Raw genomic sequence first — 19,778 nt, 5'->3', positions numbered from 1 at the left:
TTTATACTCGATGGAATACATTTGGTTTGATCTCGTTATCCTGCAAAGTTCCCGTAAAACAGAGAAAAGAGGTTCTGTATCAAGCATTACAGTAGATATTTTGTTCTCATTCACCCTTGTAGCATAAGGTTGCTTCACATGATACATGATCAGAAAACGCAGAGAGGGAAAGTAAAGGTAGAAAGAACACAGTTGGCAATCCTCATAACTTGATCGATGGATTCAAGAATTACGTCAAAATAATGAAATAAAATCCATTTTCCATCCATTTCAATGGTGTTTATGTTTATAAAACATACATGATACAAATTTGATCCCAAGAATGAGCTCCCCTTTGCACTCCACTCAAAGGCCGGGTAAAAATTGGTGAACAACAGCCTTCTATGTAATCTTCAATAAGCCTGCTTCATGCAGACGTCTTTATCTATGTTGGTAGTTCAAATACTTGATAGATAAGGCAAAGATGATCCAGAACAAGAATGCAAAGGCAACAAGTACAGCTACACAAACACCTAGCAGTTCATGACGGAAGCCAAAGTTCATATGAATGAAATCTTGCACACTCATTTGTTGTCCTGATGAAGTAGTCAGTGTTGTTGTTACATCACCCAATTGGGAAGTGATAAGTCCATTGAGAGTCCAGGCAACAGGACTGATCCAGTAGAACCAAACCCACCATCCGGGCATTCTCTGCAAGAGTTGAGTCATACTGTGAGCAATGAGTCTTTGAACCTTGACTAAAGTTTTGTGATTTTAAAGTTATATATATCCAATAAATTTGGGAAATATTAATTAAAATAAAATTCACTTAATATTTTCCCCTAATGTTCTCAGGCAAGAATAGGGATATGACAAAGCATAGCGCCTCACTGTTTTTGGGATAAGGAATCCTGAAAATAGATTCCATAAGGAGTAAAAAGCTGATGAAACAACTGCTGCAAGCTGCTGTGATGGTGTTAATCCAACAGCCATCATTCCATAGAATGTGTAGTACGTAAATGTCAAAAACATGAACAATATATAGTAGAAAAATTTCCCTGCAAGTCCCGCTTTACATTACTCAACTGCAGTAATGGGTGAATCCTATTATTGAGAAACGATTCAGTATTAATATTCATTTTTGAAACTTGATATATCAATAGCAAGGATTAACAATTCAAGTGCACCTGCGGTCCATTCAAAATTAATCATGGAGTATGTGATCACACCATACAAAAGTGTTTGGAACATGATGTAAGGAAGCTCTATCAAAGCCTGCAAAATCATGCAAAGATATGATGATGTTTAATCTTTGTTGCATGTTTTGACACTCAAGAAATTTAAATGTGCCTTCTTGGCATTTCCTGGGATTTTGACTGCTGTTTTGTGGCATGGACTTCCCTAAAATGCAACATTTGAGACCTCAAGTGTTTGAATGGCATGCTTGCCCTCTATTTAACTAATAGTACACTTCCAGTATTTTCTGGTACATGCAAACTTTCCAAGAGAAATGTACCCAAAAATGATTCGGGGAGTAGTAAAAAATAGCTTTCAGCTAACCTGAGCAAAAGCATAAGGAATAGCAGCATACATTCCAGCTGCACGTTCTCGATAAAAAACTGAACGTTCAACTGCAACAACTGGTTGCACAGTTGATGCGTTGTTGACACCAAGAAACAAAACTGCAGCATAAAGAGCCCCAATGACATTGAATAGGTCCTGCTGTGTCTGTCTGTAAGGAGTAAGAGACGATTTTCCAAAAAATATTCAGAAAATGTAAAGTGGCATTCAAAGGGTAACTGAAAGATGTGGAATAGTTTCAAAAATTATGTGCGTTGCAACTTTTGGACATTAAATGAACACTAAAGATAACTGTTTCCTAGGCAAATATGAAAGTTTCACCTGAGACATTATAGAAAATCCTGGTGGACATAATGTTGTGGTTGGATGTTGAAATATTTGTAAATAGTCTGAAATACTCCAAAATATGAAAAGAAGAGATACCGTTTTGAGCCTAAGCTCCAAAATATTGTCCCGAAAAGCAGGGCAGCAACCACAGTGAAGAAGAATCGCACAACCACATAAGATGGGCTTCTCCAATATGTGAGATTCTGCTTCCAGAGGCATGCCAATAGCTGGGTCCATGCGGTCTGAGCGTACTGAGTTGAAAATTCTAAATCATTTTGACCAGGCGCTGGAGTGTTTAACTGTTGAATCAAACTTTCATTCCTCCTGCATTTGAATAAAGGCAAAGTTTGGAATTAAGTAGAAGCTTTTGTACTGGTGTGATCGGAATATGAACATTTAGGTTTTACTGTAATCTCACTTGTAAAGATCAGAGTTTATGTAAATGTCTGCAAAGTCCCTCCCAATCTTCTCTTCTGCATAAGGTGTACTTATTTCAAGCATCCATGTAGCAGGATTTTGACCATCTTTTATAGGATGCACACCTTCAATATCCTACAAACATAGGCATATTTCAACTTTCAAAATTTCCTTCGTTCTCTCTAGACTGAAGTGGCTACCAAAACAAACAAAATGAGGAATATATGTAAACCTGAAAGTACTCAATCATCAAGTTTGAATGCTCCCCAAGAGGTCCACCGTAGATAATTTGCCCACCACGTTTCATAAGCACCAGCTGCACATATGATATTTATGATTCTGAGATCAATTTATTCCATCCATGCTTTCCTACTTGTACAATAATGTTACACTATAACTTGAAAAACAGGAGTGCATCTTGGCTGAATGTGCAAACACAATCGCACAAAAGAGAGAGAGAGAGAGAGAGAGAGAGAGAGAGAGTCATATTAATGTCCACGGGGAGCCTCACGGGTCTATGGGACATGCTACAAAATGTCAAAATGCTTACATCATCTGGATAAATCAGAGAGACGAGGAGTGCACATGGCATCTCAGCTCGATTATTATAACACAACTCTACATACTAAATCTATAAAATGGCCTTCGGGATCTATGGGACTGCTGATCACTATCGATTTCTTACATCTAGTGAGAAAATTTCAAACTTGTCATGTATTCAGTACTTGTTGGGCTAGCTTGCATGCTAGACCCGGTACCTTGTTGCGATGTTCCAAAACCTCTTTCAAGTAGCTTCCTAGCTTTTTGGCTGGCTGCTCCAGTAGGTTTTTTAGATCTCTGCTGTCCCCATATCCTTCTCTGATGTCTGAGTAGGCTCTACATCATAGGATACATGATGTTCATTCTCTACCTCCCTTGTGGGGTAGAGTTTGCAGGTTCTTTCCTTTCTAGGAATCCGAGGTCTTGCCCATCTACCCCTCTCTACTTCGAGATCATATGAGCTAGTTCTGATTTTGTGGCTGAGATGTCTTTTAAATGTTGATATGTCTTCCCTGAGCTATTTCTGCATTCCATGGCTGTCCATTGAGTTAATTTCCTGTTTATAAAACTGCATTTTTCCCAAAGTTTTGCCATGGTTTTTGTAGCATTTTTTGCGTCACAATCTCCCTTATTTCACATGCATATTCTGGTAAATTAGTGGCTGCTATACTCCATGTTTCCATCCATTTCATTCCCTCCCTGTGCCAGCCCATGCTTTGTGTAACTTCCATCAACTCCTACTGGTGTCCATCTTCTCAACTTTGTTGAGGTAGGCCATGAATTGACACAATGCTTGCCCCTCTAGAGGTAACATACCCATCTCATCTAGTAGGATCAGACAGGGTGTCTGTGTCTTAACCCCCAACTCCCCCATCAGAAAACGTTTATGTATAGTTTCTATTCTTTCCCAATATGATTTGACAGCTCAGGTGCCCAAGCGCATCCGTAGAGGATTACTGTATGCACAAGCATGGCGTAAACAAACTTTCCCATTTCCCAATTCCACAGGTATGCCTTCCTGCATTTTTTTTGGAAGCTATATAGAGCTTTCAAACCCCCTAGAATCCTTCTTTCCACGCATGTATTCCACTTGTAGTTGTCCATGAAATCCAATCCTAAATATTTATATGAGTTGACTAGTTCTAGGGGCTCTCCCCCATATGTGACATCTACTTGTTTGTTGCGTGTCTTGATGACCACTACCTTTGACTTGTCTATATTGACCTACGTCCCTGAGTGTAGCGCATCTAGATGTGCTTGCAAGCTCTCCTTATTCTTTGTGAAGATTACTATGTCATTTGTGTAGATAAGCATTAACAAAGCATACCCTGCAATCTGAATGCTCTCCTTGCTATTAATTGTCATCCGCTCTTCCAACCCATCGATAAAAAGACCAAAGATTGTCGGTGAGAGGGGGAAACCTTGTTTAACCACCCAATCCAAGGGCAAGGCTGCATCAATCTATTGGACTCTCCCTGCACTCCCTCTGAGATTAAGAACCATCTGGGCCTGTCGGTCTGTAGGAAGCTTCCTGAAGGCTTTCCATGCTCCCACTGTAGATGCAGGGCCACTCTCCCATCTCGGCCACTGCATGTAAGGAGAAGCTCCAAGTGGTCTGCCAAACTCATCCAAAATCCTATCATTCCACATGATAGGTTGCCTTTCAATCTCTTCACGGGTGGATGGGGGAATCCTGAAATCCTGAAGCTGGCCCATGCTTTCAGGATAGCAACCATAAGAGGGGAAGAGGGAGACCTGAGGTGGGCTGTGGTGAAAACCCATCTAGTACTGTGTGTCCAATCCTCTCCTGAAGTGGGCGTGCGAGACTGTATGCATCTGATAAAAAAATCCTTCCAAGGCTCTTGCCCTGGCATAAGCCCTCTCACAACAAACTTGCAGAGTAAAGCTCTGCACTGTAGATCTGGGTCGATGATATTCAAACCCCCTTCTCTTGTAGGATGAATCAAGGTCTCCCAAGCCACCCTGGCTGTAACATCAGTTGTGTCCATCTAGACCACTCCATAAAAAGTTTCGTATAGGCCTCTAAAGCTGAGTGATACAATCCATAGAGTGGCACCAACAAGAGCATACAAACCATGCTGTGGCTAGAAGAACCTGGTTAACCACCACCACCCTGGAGGCTAAGTCAAGTTTGGCTGAGCTCCAGAAAAGGAGCTTTCTTATGATGCTTTCCAACATCAGAGCAAACTGTTGTGAAGGAGAGATGCCCACCCCAAACTGGCAGCCCAAATATCTGACGGAGATGCCCCTTTGTACCCAAGTGAAGCCAATATCATTACCCCAATCCGGGGTGTCATCCTCACAAATCCAAAAACCACTGGATTTATGCCAATTAATGTGTGCACCTGTAGCCGTGCAAAACAAATCCAAGGTTGTCCGGAAGGAAGTGAGTGTCCTGGGGGAGGCATCCAAAAAAACAGCCGTGTCATCTGCCAACTCACTATCTAGGAGCTCTTCTTGCCAACGGATAGGAAGCCTCAACCCATAAATATCAGCTTGAGATCTAATGTAGATACTCATAGCTTCCGCCTCAAATAGAAAAAGAAACGGGGCAAGAGGACATCCTTGGCGGACGGATCTGGAAATCTAAAACTTGTCCCCTCCTACCCCCCCAATGAGCAACTGGCTATGGGCTGATTTATATAGAGAGGATACTCCTCTAATCCATGCATCTGAAAAACCAAAGCAAGATAGAGTACCCTCTAAAAAATCCCAGTTTACTTTGTCGTAAGCTTTCTCAAAGTCCAAGAGTAGAATGGCCAATCTCTGGCGGCTCTGCATGGCCCATTCTGAGGCCTCCCAAAATGAGAAAATATTATAAAAAATACTTCTGCCATGCACAAACCCTGTCTGCGTGTCATGAATCAAATCTGGAAGAAAAACCTGTAGCCGCAGACTGATGGCTTTTGCTAGAATCTTGTAAAAAGTGCCCAATAGAGTGATGGGTCTTGTTTGAGGAGAGGGGTTCCTATCCTTCTGGAGGTGTTACCAGAGGCCAAAGGCCACTGGCGTGAGAAGTATGAGTTTTGCAATGCTCTAATGCAATGGATCGCGCAAAGCACACCGTGCAGTAGTGTGTGAGTGTCGTATGCTATATTGCAGCGAATGACGACGTACGAGTGTACTATGCTAAATGACAATCAGCGGTGAACTCCACAACATAAGCAGAATAAGAAAATCCTACATTGGTGAACAATCCCCATATCGGGAAGAGACAAGAGAGATGAGAAAGTGACCAAGTTGGCCAAAGTACATATCACTGGACTAGTGTCCCCAGGTCACAAGTCGCAAGTCACAAGAATACACAGGTCTATCCCCATAGTAGACAGAGGGTACACACAAGTCTCTCCACACTCTCTCCTTGGCGAGCTTGTAGCTCTAGCCTCTATCTCTATCTTTCGCTCAAGATCTGAATGTTGAATGAATTTCTCTCTCCCCCCCTTCTCCTTCATCCTCATCCCCCACCTTGGAGGGTCCCTTCTTCGCTGAGAATCCCCCTCTTTCTTCCCATTGGTCATCTTCTTATCTCCTTAGCTGTTGAGGATAGCCGTTGCACCGCTGGCTCTCTTGATGGCTACCGCGACTTCCTGACTCCCTGACTCGCCAACTTGATGGTGTAAATTCTCCATGTGTAGGTGAGCTGAATCACCGCACCACTGCACCACTGTATCACTGAACCATTGTGTAAATGTAAATACTCCTGACTGCTCCATGTGCTAAGCTCACTCTCCATGTGCGCAGCTCTTGATGAGATCACTTTGGACATGATACTCCTGGTTGACCTGTGGTTGACATGTGTCGTTACATGATTGCCTCGAATAGTACTCCTGGATGAACCCGTCTGATCGCGTGGCTAACTTGTGTTGACACATGGTCAACATGTGGTCAACAGATGTCGTCATGTGGTCAACGCCTGTCGACAAGTGGTCGTCGTGTGATAAGGTAACAGTTTCCCCCGCCACGATCATTCACCGTCCCGGTGAATAGAAATGGAGGACGAATCCATCAAAGAAAAAATAAAAATGAACTTACAAACCATTGATATGGTGATGGAGTAGGAAAAGGAAATGGTACAGACCATGTGGTTGGCCGTGGGAGTAATCCAAGATTTGTATTAAGTTGAAACATGAAAAAGAAACTGCTGCGTGATAAGGGACAACATGGAAAATTGCAAAAAAAACTGAGTACATCTTGAGGTAAAACACTGATATTTACAGTGAGGGCCAAGCAGCTTGGCAAAATCTAACAGTGCCAAAAAAAAAAAAAACCCCAAACACCCATGTATCAACCCTTGTATGAGATTACTGAGGGTGGTAATCAGCAGCCTGTTCCTCTGCCTTCTCCTCTTCCGCCTTCGTATTTGGCTCTGTGGCCTTTTGCTCATCCCTTTGCTCTGGCTTAGTCATATGTATCTGTGGATGGGGTGCTTCCTCCTCACACTCAAGCGTGCCCATCACATTTCTCAGATTTTCATACTTGGCTTTATATCGGTGGTATCGCCGGTAGTACTGATCCTTTTGCCCTTGCAAGGTGGACTGGGAAGTCTGGAGGGTGGCCAACTGCATCCGAAGATCTGTGAATTCTTCCTCCATGGATGAACGCTTCTTTTCCAATTCAGCCACTCTGGATTCTGATTTTTCCTTGGCAATCTCGGAGGAAGACAACGACTCTTTTAACTGTGTAATCTCCTGGTGAAATCTGGTCACCTCTGTGACATGCTAGCTTTGCAAAGTTGCCAGAGCTACTGCATGTTGGCTGCGTAGTGTTGTCATTTTTGCTTCCCATTCTTGCCTGTGATTATGGAGGCGATCCTCAAGGGCAGCCTACTGAATGTTCCAAGCGATCGTACTGAGGACAATGATGGTACTGCACTAAACATTGAGGATCGTCGTCCAGTGGCCGACATGGAGGACATTGGTCAAAATGATGCTGACAATACTATAGGATACAATGAAGGATCTACTGTGGACTATTGCAAAGTCCAAAGGGCATCCTTTCGTAAACTAGTTCAGCCAGACCCTGTCGTTCTGGGTGGAAATCTGATACTGCAAGTAGGTGTTCTTCTTGATCTTCTTGTTGGCATAGTTCCACCATGTTGACCGCTAAGGAGCCCAGGGTTCCCATCCAATCCAAAATGACAGCTTGCTCGTCTTCTTGATCAGCCCGATCCAACAAGTAGGTCAAACTTTCAAATCCTTCTAGGGTTGTCTCCTCATTAATATCTTGGTCACCACCCCTGGGCCATCCCCACTGCTCCTCTTCAGCTCCGGCTTGTTCTTCAAAATCCTCCTCTCCTAGTTCTATTGGTATGTGCCTTGCCTGCCCTGTGACCATATCTATTTCGAGGGATGTCGATCCCAGGGGCAATCGAACTTCATCAGTTGACCAATCCTGAATGGCTTTTGAAGACCGCAACCATGGCCTACCAAGAAGTAGAGGGTAAGTTTGTTCATTTTCGGTCATATCAAGGACAACAAAATTGGAGAGAAAAGTTACTCCGCCAATCTTCATGTGAACACCTTTGACTGCACCCATTGGTTTTACTCTCCGTTGATCAGCCATGCGTACTGAAAGTGAACATCACTTGTCAACTTCAACCCTAGTTTTTGGAGTGTACCTTTCGGCATAATGTTCACAGCGGCCCCACCATCGAGGAAGACGTCCTTTAGCTCCACTCCATGGATCTCCACGGTGAGCTTGGGACTTTGTTCACAAGTGAGGCCAGCGTAGGCAGAGAAGTGGTCCGGTGTAGACCCATGCTGAGCCGATAATGTCTCTGGTGTTGGCTCACTCGGAGTAGATCCCTTGTGTCGACCTCGTGGGAGGTGATTCAGAAATGTAATAGTCTGATGCTTGATTTGGGGGAACAATAGACAAAGTTGTCATAGAGTGAGGTTGGGTTTAAAACTCATAAGATCTTCAAACAAGGAGTAGTGGTGGACATTAGCATTAGCCTTCTGCAACCTCATCCTCCTAGCCTCTGGCCGAGGGTCGAAGCTTATACGAGGATGTGGATGTAGGTGTGAACTGTGAGTCATTGTCTCCAGTGGTTTCTCTTCCATCACTCCTTTCCCTTTTTCCTGGGCAGGACTAGGTCTTGTCTTCTCTGTTGAGTGCTGTTGGGGACAAAGTGGGAGAACCTACTCGTGCTTCCTTATCCCGGTGCTGTCCAAGGGTTGTCACTTCTATTGCAAACCTCATAGTTCTGGACTTGCGGGATGGAAGCTGAGGTGTGCTACCTTCATCTTCAGAACAGTTTGAAGATCTCTCGTGACACCCTTTACCACCTCCTGATACCTCAAAGGCATAGAGTGATCACCCGAGGATGAGGCACTTCCAGAGTTAGTGGTTGACCTTAATGGCTGTGTGCCCTTTGAGTTTGTTTCTGAATCACTATCAGAAGCCAGCATGGGTGGTCTATTCCTAGGCGTATTGTGTACCTTGGAGGAGGAGAATGACCTCGGTGGGGGAACACTTGTCGAACTCATTGGTGCTGAGGTCTCTGGTGCTGACTCTGAGTCACCCTTACATTTGTCACCTTTTGTATGTGACCGTGTCACAGCGCCCAACACTGCGCCAATCAAATGGGGACTGTTGCCCTCACCCGCCACTACTACATCAACCATATTCACTTGGGATGCGGGTTCCACTCTTCTATTGGGACAATCTCTGGTGTAGTGGTCATTTGTGTTGCACTGTGTACAAGAGGGTCCCCCGAACGGCTGTGTATAATCATCTTGGTAGTGGCCGTACTCGCCACATCTGTAACACATGATGGGTCTTCTAAAGTTTGTACCTCTGCCTGCACCTCCACGTCCACCTCGGAAACCACCCCTTCGACCACGTTGATAAGAGGGTCCATAGCCACCTCCTGACATAGGTGGTTGGTACGGGGCATAGTATGGCTGAGGATAGAAATAAGAGGAACCAATTGAATTGGGGGCAGGAGCTTGGAGCAAAGGGGGAGTCGGAAGCAACGGAGGTGGCATGACAGGAGGAGGAGGTGGCTCAGATGCTCATGCAAGAGGGCGAGCAGGAGATACTTCTGCTGGGCCAGAAGTTATGGGTACCGTTTTGTTGACTGCAGCAACTAGAGGTTCCCCCGAGGTATACTCTGGAAGAAGCTTCCTTAATCCTTTGAGGTACCTCTACTCAAAGGCATCATGTCCATGGATCTCACAAAATGTACAAAATGAGGTAGAAGTAGGTACCTTTCGCTTGGAGGGGCACTCCCAGTAACCATGGTTAGAACTCTTGCATTCTGTGCACCAAAGGCCACTTCGAATTTGGGCCTCAAAGGACGATTGGCCATCCACCTTTATTCTATCTTTCAGGCCTTCTTTGATTTCTTCTAACTCCTTCTTGAGTTGCTGCCATGCGGATGATCCCTCCTCTCTTGGGAGTTGGGTGGTCGTATTCGTTGATGAGGCAAAGCTTAATTGTGACTGTTCCATCTTGACAGCTTCTTTTAGGAAGTCTTGAAGTGAGGCATGTTCAGGGAGTTTATCCACCAACCTTATAGCAATGGAAGGGGGTAATGCTTTCAAAAACCATCCCTTCATGACAGCATCATTAGGTGGCACAGACATCTTTGCCGCCAAGAACCTCATCCTTGTGTACATCTCAGAGATGCTTTCTCTAGGCTTCATGGTGTCAGTGGATAACTCTTGGACAATCATGTGTTCGAATTTTTCCAACTTGAAAGTACATAAGAATTCCTCCCTTAGGTCGGTCCACGTCTAGAAGTGGTCCGGAGGAAATTGACAGTACCATACATCCACGGCATCCTCCAATGACGAGGGAAAGATATGAAGAAACGCATGCTCATTCTCCACACCTTTAGCTCTACATGCTGTAAGGAACTTCCCCACATGAGCTTCCGCATCCTCATGGAGGTGCCTTTGAACTTTTGAGTCTTCACGTGGACCTTGTTGAGTAGCTCAAGAAGTCTAGCTCTGTCTGGAGGACTGAGAACGGCGGCCATCCCCACCCGAGAGGTTGGAGAAGATGCAAGAGTTGGAGGGAGTCCCGATGGGGCTGTAATGAGTATTGGTGTTCCCAAGGAGGAGACCACCCCGACAACTCCTCCTGTGGAGGACCACAATGGGAAAGTCACTACTGATGTAGTCATAGAGGAAGTATACCCAGATGGTAGCGCATAAGTGGGGGGTCTCGGTGTTGCAGAGGGAAAGGGTGAGAACATGGAAGATGTGGGGGTGAAAGAGGATGGGAGAGCATTTGGAAAAGAGAGGGACGGAGTTGAAGTCATGGATGAGTAGGCAGAAGGGAAGGAAGGAGGTGGTGGAAAAGGCAACACCGGTGTGGATGGAAAGGGAGATGAAACCATCATGGCAGGTAAAGGCATGGTCGGCGGAGCAAAAGTATCCCCCAATGGGATAGATGTAGAAGAAGGATTAGCTAGGAGCCCAGAGCTATGCATAACAGATGAGGTAGCAGCTTGTCCACAAGAGGTCGAGGCGGGAGCAGATGGAGTCACCACTCTGGTAGAAGAGGTGGTTGATGAAGACATCGTTGCAGGAGGAGGAGAGGGGCTGACCTTGATGTGTCCTTGAGGAGCTCTCGTCCTTAGTACCCTCTTCTTTCACCTGTTCTCCGCTTTGCACTTCTTCTTCTCCGGAGTCCGGATCAGACCACCAGGGTTCCTGTTGATCCAAGTCAATGAGAGTGTCGATGAAGTTACTTGCTCTAGCTACTGCTCCAATGGGCTCACTTTGTGCTCGAGTTGAGGACTTCGCAAACTTACGTCGCACGTAATGCTTCTTGTACCTAGTTTGGTCTGCCAGAAGTCTTTTCTCCACTCTCCTCAAGTACCTCCTAGTTCTCTCACTTGCTCCTTCAAATGTTTCAGAACTACTCGGCATAAGACCTGTCTCTAGGACCCTAGATCACCACTTCACTCGTGCTACTCAATACCAGCAGTGTCCCACCGTGATCGCCATAAACTGTTTGAGGGGAGGGGTTCCTATTCTTCCGGAGGTGTTACCAGAGGCCAAAGGCCACTGGCGTGAGAAGCATGAGTTTTGCAATGCTCTAATGCAATGGATCGCGCAGAGCGTACCGTGCAATAGTGTGCGAGTGTGCGAGTGCCGTATGCTATATTGCAGTGAACGACGACGTACGAGTGCACGTACGAGTGCACTATGCTAAATGACAATCACCGGCGAACTCCACAACATAAGCAGAATAAGAAAATCCTACACTGGTGAACAATCCCCATATCGGGAAGAAACAAGAGAGATGAGAAAGTGACCAAGTTGGCCAAAGTACATATCACTGGACTAGTGTCCCCAGGTCACAAGTCGCAAGTCACAAGAATACACAGGTCTATTCCCATAGTAGACAGAGGGTACACACAAGTCTCTCCACACTCTCTCCTTGGGGAGCTTGTAGCTCTAGCCTCTATCTCTCCTCACTCTCCTCTCTTTCGCTCCAGATCTGAATGTTGAATGAATTTCCCTCTCTCCCCCTTCTCCTTCATCCTCATCCCCCACCTTGGAGAGTCCCTTCTTCGCTGAGAATCCCCCTCTTTCTTCCCATTGGTCATCCTCTTATCTTCTTAGCTGTTGAGGATAGCCGTTGCGCCACTGGCTCTCTTGATGGCTACGGCGACTTCCTGACTCCCTGACTTGCCAGCCTAATGGTGTAAATTCTCCATGTGCAGGTGAGCTGAATCACCGCACCACTGCACCACTGTATCACTGAACCATTGTGTAAATGTAAATACTCCTGACTGCTCCATGTGCTAAGCTCACTCTCCATGTGCGCAGCTCTTGATGAGATCACTTTGGACATGATACTCCTGGTTGACCTATGGTTGATATGTGTCGTTACATGATTGCCTCGGATAGTACTCTTGGATGAACCCGTGTGATCGTGTGGCTAACTTGTGTTGACACATGGTCAACATGTGGTCAACAGATGTCGTCATGTGGTCAACGCCTGTCGACACAGGTGGTCGTCGTGTGATAAGGTAACAGGTCTCCATTGAGACACAAGATTCCTATTACCCCCCTTTGGGATGAGATGAATGAGACCATCTGTAAGTGAGTCCGGTATCTCACCAGAGTCCCACACGCCCTGCAGGGCTGATGTAATGTGATCACCAATCTGCTCCCAAAAAGTAATAAAAAAGGAGGGGGTAAGTCCATCTGAACCTGGGCACTTGCCCTTGTGAAGGGCAAGTAATGCAGTCTTGAATTCTGCATTGGTGAAAGGTGCATCCAGAGAAACATACATCTCATCCTTCACCAATACAGGGATACACTGCTAAATAGCCTCTCTAGCATCATCAATGGCATGTGTGCCTGGATCTGTGGTAAGAAGGGATGCAAAAAAATCTGAAGCTACACGCATGACATCATCAGGATCTGACTGTAACACCTCGTCTGAGTCAACAAGCTGCAAAACACTATCTCTACTATGTTTGGGCCCATGAGTAGAGAAAAAGTGTTTGTTGACCCTGCCATCCATCTGAATCCAAAAGGATTCCCGTTCATGAAAGGCATATTCTACTCTCTGATCCAACAATGTCTGCAAATGAGCCCTTGCTGCAGCAAGGCGCTCCTGAATCCAAGCATCTGTGGGCCTCTTCTGCTCTTCCCTCTGAAGGGACGCTAACTGCTGGCGTATACCAATCTCACATCTGAGAATCTCACGTCTCCTAGAATCAACGACTGTATGCTAATAGTCACTAATTCCGGATAAGGCTGCAGCTACCTGAGATGGGTGGACAGCTCCACCATGTATGTGAGAAACCCAAATCTGTAAAATATCCTCCGTGAGGCTCTCCTCTGCATAAAAAGCATCCGGAATCCTGACACTGGCAAAGTGTCCTCTCCGATGAGGCTCAAGAATCTGCAACACCACTGGAAAATGATCTGAGGTGGAAACCCAAGTAGAAATGCATACAAATCCTCCTCTGTCGAGTGCCTAATCGTCTACATAAAATCTGTCAATTCGTGCATGAATGGGCATGTGTATTCTCCTGTTCGACCAAGAGTACAGGAGTGACTGTGGCATAATATGAAAGGCATCATCCAACCAAGTGTCCCTGCCACTAAACTGAAAGAGGAAGGCATCCCATGCTGCCCTCTCCAAAGAATGAATTCCACCCTGTCTGCCTCCCTTTTTGTCTGAAGGCAACTCAACCATGTTGAAGTCGCCACCAATGATCCAAGAATCTTCAATGGGTGCCCAAGAGAGTAACTCCTTGGAGATCTGCTCCCCTCTGTTGTTGGGAGCATAAAGATTGAGAAGACCAATCTTACGCCCTCCAATGAAAATAATGATCCATTGAGCTCTAGAAGGGGAGATAATACCATGAACAGCAACCAAGGGGAGAAATACAAGTACCTCCCCTTGTGCCCATAGTAGGTGACCAAAAGATATGTCCTGAAAGCAGTTTGCTAGACTTAGAGCAATCACTGGCATCCAGCTTGTGTTCCTGGATAAAAAGGATATCAATAGCACCTCCAGTGGCACCTAGATGAAGCTAGTTCCGGATCAGCTGCCTACGGCGACGGTGTGAAACTCCGCCTAGACCCTGTATGTTCCAGCTGGCTATCCTCATCGACAGGAGGATGCTAGATGGAAAGGCTTACCCGACCTAGTAGAGGAGACTAGCTTCCCCTGGGCCGAAACACTCCTGCTGAGGGGAGGAAACTCAACAGGTGAGAGGATCCCCACACCTACTGAAAGGGAGGCCCTGTCAGAAGGAATCCCAATGACCGGGACCCCTAAGGTGGAGGGCACAAACTCCTCATCATCCATGAAAGTCGTCGAATCTGCCAGTGCCGAAAAAGAATTCCTGATAAGCAAGTCTGGCTGAGGAGTGCGAAGAAGACTTGCACTCGTGGAAGATGGAGGTAAAGGACCTGCCAGGCCTCTATCAGCAGAACTGGGGTGAAGAGGAATCAGGAGCCCTCATCTGCGCCTGCACTTTCTCGATTGTCTTGAGTGTGGCAGGAACAGTCTGCAGGAAAGAAGTACCTATAGCCCCCTCGTGGTTAGAAACCAAGGGGTTAGAAACCAAAGTGATTGGGGCTGGTGGATCTAAAGGCCCCTCCTGATGTGGAACTGTAGTGTCTGGGGCTGCAGCAACATCCACCTCTGGAGTCTGGAAGGCGTCTATTTGAACAGGATCAAAAGTCTCCTCCTAAGGTAAGGGAGCCACTCTGATAGCTCTCCATCGTGGTACTGGGTGTGCTGCGGGCATTGGGCACCCTGCTGCCCCTGGTGGTCCTGGGGTGCGTGAAGCAGGGCGCCCTGTTGCTCTTGGTGGTCCTGGAGTGTGTGGTACAGGGTGCTAGGGAGGTGCAGACGTGGTAGTACGTGAAGGAGCCACACTAAAAGACCTCTTGGGTCTTTTTCTCTTCCTTGGGCATTCTCTAGCAAAGTGCCCAAGGGTCCTGCAAATCCTGCACTGGTCCTGTCTACCTGAAATCTTGACTCTCTGTCGAAAGAGAGAGCCGTCTGGACGCTGAAGCATAATGTGGTCATCTGAGATGTTAGGGTTAGAGACAATGACCCTAACACGAGGCACCTCGTCTGCACTGACTACCTCTACCGAGGAAGCAGGCATGCTAGGAAGGGAGGGGATCTCAATGACCACTCTGAATGTGGCTCCGATAGTGGCAAGCAGTCGATGGTAGACCTGAGGAAGACTAGGAAATCTAATGAACAGTGATGTGACCTGCCTGTCCTCCTCGACTGAGGATCGAAGCCCAAGGTGTAGGGTAAAAGAAAGATCCTCCTCGAACCCAAAGCCAGGGGATTAGCTGTGAGAATAAGGGCAGTGGACTCGTGGGAGTCAAAAACCACTTGGAAGAATCCACATCCCAAAAGTCGAATATCCCTGAGGTGTGGGGCGAGGTCTCCTGGTAACGCCGCCAGCATCCAGTCTCTAGCCTGTGATCTGGAAGGGTGTGACCCAAAGATGCGGGCGAAAAGTGATGTGGAGCCCTCTAATTCCACATCTTTCTTGAGCTGCTGCAACTCGTCTTCTGAAAAAATGACGGTTCTCGTGGCCGGTGGAAGTGGACGGAGACTGGCTGAATGGGGATCCATTCGCCAATCGATGTGAAAAGGCCGATTCCAACACTGAAAAAGCTCCATCCGTGAAACTACTGCCCAGGACGCCTTGAACGCGGGCGCAGGAAGAAGGAGAAAGAGAGGGTAGGAGAGAGGGGAAGGGAAGGGGAGGATAGACTGAAGGGCCTGTTGAGTTGTCCATTGCTACGACAACTGAATTAGATAACGTCCACATGCCTCCAATTGGGCAGGCGATGATGCTGGTTGTGAGGTCCATGTAGGGGTCGTCCATGGCTAGCCATCCATAGTGACGAACAGGGCTCATTGTAATGGAAGAGAGCACATTGCCTGTGTCGACACTGCGGTAGTCTCTTTTACTGTCATAGAGGCCACACTGGTCTGTGGCACTGATACGAAGGGACGAGCTGAACTCTTACACCATCTTGACTAGAAGAGGCTGGCAAGTCAGGGAGTCAGGAAGTTCGCCGTAGACATCAAGAGAGCCAGCGGTGCAATGGCTATCCTCAATAGCTAAGGAGATAGGAGGATGACCAATAGGGACAAAGGGGGAGATTCTTAGCGGAGAAGGGACCCTCCAAGGCGAGGGATGAGAATGAAGGAGAAGGTGGAGAGGGGATGGGACATTCAGCATTCAGCATTTAGTATTCGGCATTGGAGTGGAAGAGAGAAGAGTGTGAGGAGATAGAGGTTGGAGCTACGAGCTCGCCAAGGAGAGTGTGTGGAGAGACCTGTGTGTACCCCTCTATCTACTATGGGGATAGACCTGTGTGTCCTTGTGACTTGCGACTTGTGACTTGTAGATGCTGGTCCAATGATATGTACTTTGGCCATCTTGGTCACGTCTTCCTATCTCTTTCCGATATGGGGATTGTTCACTTGTGTATGACGAGATTTCTTCTTATGCTTATGTTGTGGAGTTCTCATGTGATTGTCATTTAGCATAGTGCAATTGTACGTCTTTGTTCACTACAGTACAGCCTACGACACCCACACACCACTGCACGGTGCACTCCGCGCGATCCGTTGCATTAGATCATTGCAACACTCATGCTTCTCACGCCAGCAGCCTTTGGCCTCCGGTAACACTTCCGGAAGGATAGGAACCCCTCCCCTCAGACACCTCCCTGATTGAACTCCCTTCCATTCCCTCCTTTCTCCCTATTTCTTTCTTCTTGGAGAGCTTCTCTTTACCTTAGCCTCTCCATGGAGCTGTTGGAGCTGATCTACATCAACATGTGGGTGCTGCCCATGATTACTTATGCTGCTTACTGCCCTCGCCAACAGCCTCAAAATCCTTGCCATTTGTGCCACCTAATGCCCTCGAAATATGCACCAGCTTCTGCCTCTAATTCTACCTCATTTTCCCTGCACTGCTGCCTGCTACTGCTTGCCATTCTCAGCCTGTTTCTGCCCCGCCATTTGCCCTCAAAATGTGTGCCATCTGATGCCGTCTTCTGCTGCTGCTCCCGCCCTCAAAATATGCTCCAGCATGCTGCTAACTATGCCTCATATTTCATCCCTTTTCTCGCTTCTAAAGTGTTGAAACAGCCTGGTACATTCCTCGTATGATTGAAGACTGTTTCCATTTCCCAAGGTAAACAATGAATTCTCTTTCTTCAACCTCATTGCTCATGGAGAAGTTCAAGGGGAAGGATTCCCCACTTGGCAAACTAAGGTGCAGCTACTCCTCATGAAAGAAAATGTATGGGATGTTATTGAGGATGACGCTTCCACAATGGATCCTCAACAACTCCAGACATGGAAACAACACAACTCAAAAGCTATTGCTATTATCGGACTTTGCCTCAATGATACTTTGATTCATCACATCAACTTCAAATCAATGGCCAAGGCGATATGGGCACATCTCGAGAATCTTTTTGGTAACAAAATCACAAACTCCAAGGGTTTCTTGAAGTTGCAATTTTTAAATTTTGAAAATGGAGGATAGTGATACCTTGAGTGCACATTTAGCCAAAATGCAATCTCTTGTTCAACAACTTTCCAGCCTGAATTGTTCCCCAGACGACGAGGACAAAATGGCTGTCCGCATGAAGAGTATGGAAGGAGTCTCTCGTTTTGAGCACACTCTTGAAATACTTAGGCTTGCCACAACTATCTTTGATGATATGGTGACTCTTCTTCTCGAAAAAGATCGCCAAAACAAAGAATCTCGGATCTCTTCTTCAGATATTACAGAGACTCTTGCCTCCACCAGCAAATGGAAACCCAAGCCTCCACCAGCACATGGAAAGACAAAGCCATTCAAGCCTCTCAAGTGCACCTTTTGTAACAAGCTTAGTCATACGGAGGACAGATTCTACCAGAAGCTTGCCAAAAAGCAAACATGCCAGTTGGGTTGCAGTCCCCACTAGTGATGATGAAGATGATGCCCCTCCGGCACAAGTTCATGCTCTCACTGCTCTCTCTCTCCCTCCAGAGGAAGATGGAGATGATGATCCATTTATTTTCTAAGCGTGTTATATTTGGGTACTCTGCCCTATGGATGTTTCCCAAAAATGAATGCAATAAATCATGTGTGTTGTGTCCATAATGGTTCTCTGCCTTGGATAGTCCTCTTAAACTGATGTATGGGTTTTCTATGGTGTGTGGCTCCATGTCCCTCATTAGTCTATGGAGCCAGGGGGGGATGTACTGTGGGAGCCATGTATTGGCTTTGATAGGTCTATTTATTAGGCCTGGCATGTGAGTTCCATAATGTTGGTGCATTGGTCTCCTTGTTGGGAATATCAAGAAATTGCCTCTTCTATAGGCACACTGAGAGTGCTAGTTTGTAGTAGTTTGTGTGTGTATTGCCATGTGGCACTTTTCTATTATCCCATATAGTTGGGTGGCTTTGTATCTTTTGTACTTCACTTCTATATAAGTGAGGTCTCAATCATGAATAAATTACACCATCTAGTTATCAAGCCTCTCTATGAGTACAAGCTTCCATCTTGTACCCTAGTTGAGCTTGAGAGTTGACAGAGTAGTTTAGTTTCTTCATCATGTCTGTCATTGTCTTCATGCCTCCATAGTTTGTCTCCTGTTTAGTTTTCATGCTTTCTAGATTAGATTGGACCTTAGGTTCCAACATGTGGTATCAGAGCTAGGTTACCCCTATCAAATGCCCACACCTCTCATGGAGCTGCAATGCTGCCACTGCTGCTTGCACCAAGCCTCTGTGATCGATTGCATCACGAAAGAGATTGATTTGTGAAGATGGTTGATCATGTGCTGCTTCTTTCTTGGAAACTCTACCCTTATTGTTTCTATGTATATCTTGGTGTTGAATCTGTTCTGAACCTACTCTGAAGCAGCTGCTATCGTCACTTTGAGGAAGAATGGCCACCACCGTTGTGGTCATGCTTTGAGCATGTTGTTTCCGTCCACACTGTGGTACTGCCCTATGCTGCCATTTATCAGCTCTAAACTTGCCAATATTCAGCAAGCCACTCTTCAACAGGAGCACAAACCAGCTCAAGTGCCGCCATTTCTGAACAAAAAGGCTGTCGTTTTGTTTCTTTGATGTCATTTCTTTGTGGTGGTTGGACATCGTTTTACTTGCTCATTTCTGTCTTTCTTTATACACGACATCAAACCCGTTCTCAGCACACTTTTCTCCTTGAGGAACAAGCGATCTGCTTCAAAATCTGTCTCAATCTAGGAGGATTGTATATTGTTTCCTGCTTCGATTGTGTATTGGCTCATGGAGGTTTCCTTCAGCGAGTATTGCTAGGAGACATCTGGGAGATCTTCTCTTGCAACTAGAAAGATGTTTTGCCAAGAGATTGCAACGTATTGATTAAAGACTAGAGGCAGTTTGTTTCTAGAACGATTCG

General features: G+C 46.1%; 1 protein-coding gene across 6 annotated transcripts in view; it reads right to left on the bottom strand.

Annotated features, from left to right (window-relative positions):
* Nucleotides 1-420: 420 nt before the first annotated feature.
* Nucleotides 421-19,778, bottom strand: part of ABCG31 (pleiotropic drug resistance 3) — a 52,401-nt gene continuing 33,043 nt past the window's right edge. For all 6 annotated transcript variants that reach the window (XM_087375714.1, XM_087375717.1, XM_087375719.1 and 3 more), the window contains exons 15-21: nt 2,537-2,620; nt 2,306-2,439; nt 1,984-2,211; nt 1,540-1,711; nt 1,167-1,254; nt 871-1,037; nt 421-690 (exon numbers count right to left, since the gene is read on the bottom strand). In XM_087375714.1, the coding sequence (XP_087231840.1) occupies nt 421-690; nt 871-1,037; nt 1,167-1,254; nt 1,540-1,711; nt 1,984-2,211; nt 2,306-2,439; nt 2,537-2,620 (1,143 nt within the window). The remainder of the gene's footprint in view (nt 691-870; nt 1,038-1,166; nt 1,255-1,539; nt 1,712-1,983; nt 2,212-2,305; nt 2,440-2,536; nt 2,621-19,778) is intronic.

This window comes from Dipteris shenzhenensis, chromosome 6, assembly GCF_047967505.1.
Source record: "Dipteris shenzhenensis isolate YYH24624 ecotype China chromosome 6, Dip_SZ_1.0, whole genome shotgun sequence".
NCBI classification, from domain to species: Eukaryota; Viridiplantae; Streptophyta; class Polypodiopsida; order Gleicheniales; family Dipteridaceae; genus Dipteris; species Dipteris shenzhenensis.
The sequence above is the reverse complement of the archived record's forward strand: the minus strand, read 5'-3'. Positions and strand labels throughout refer to the sequence as shown.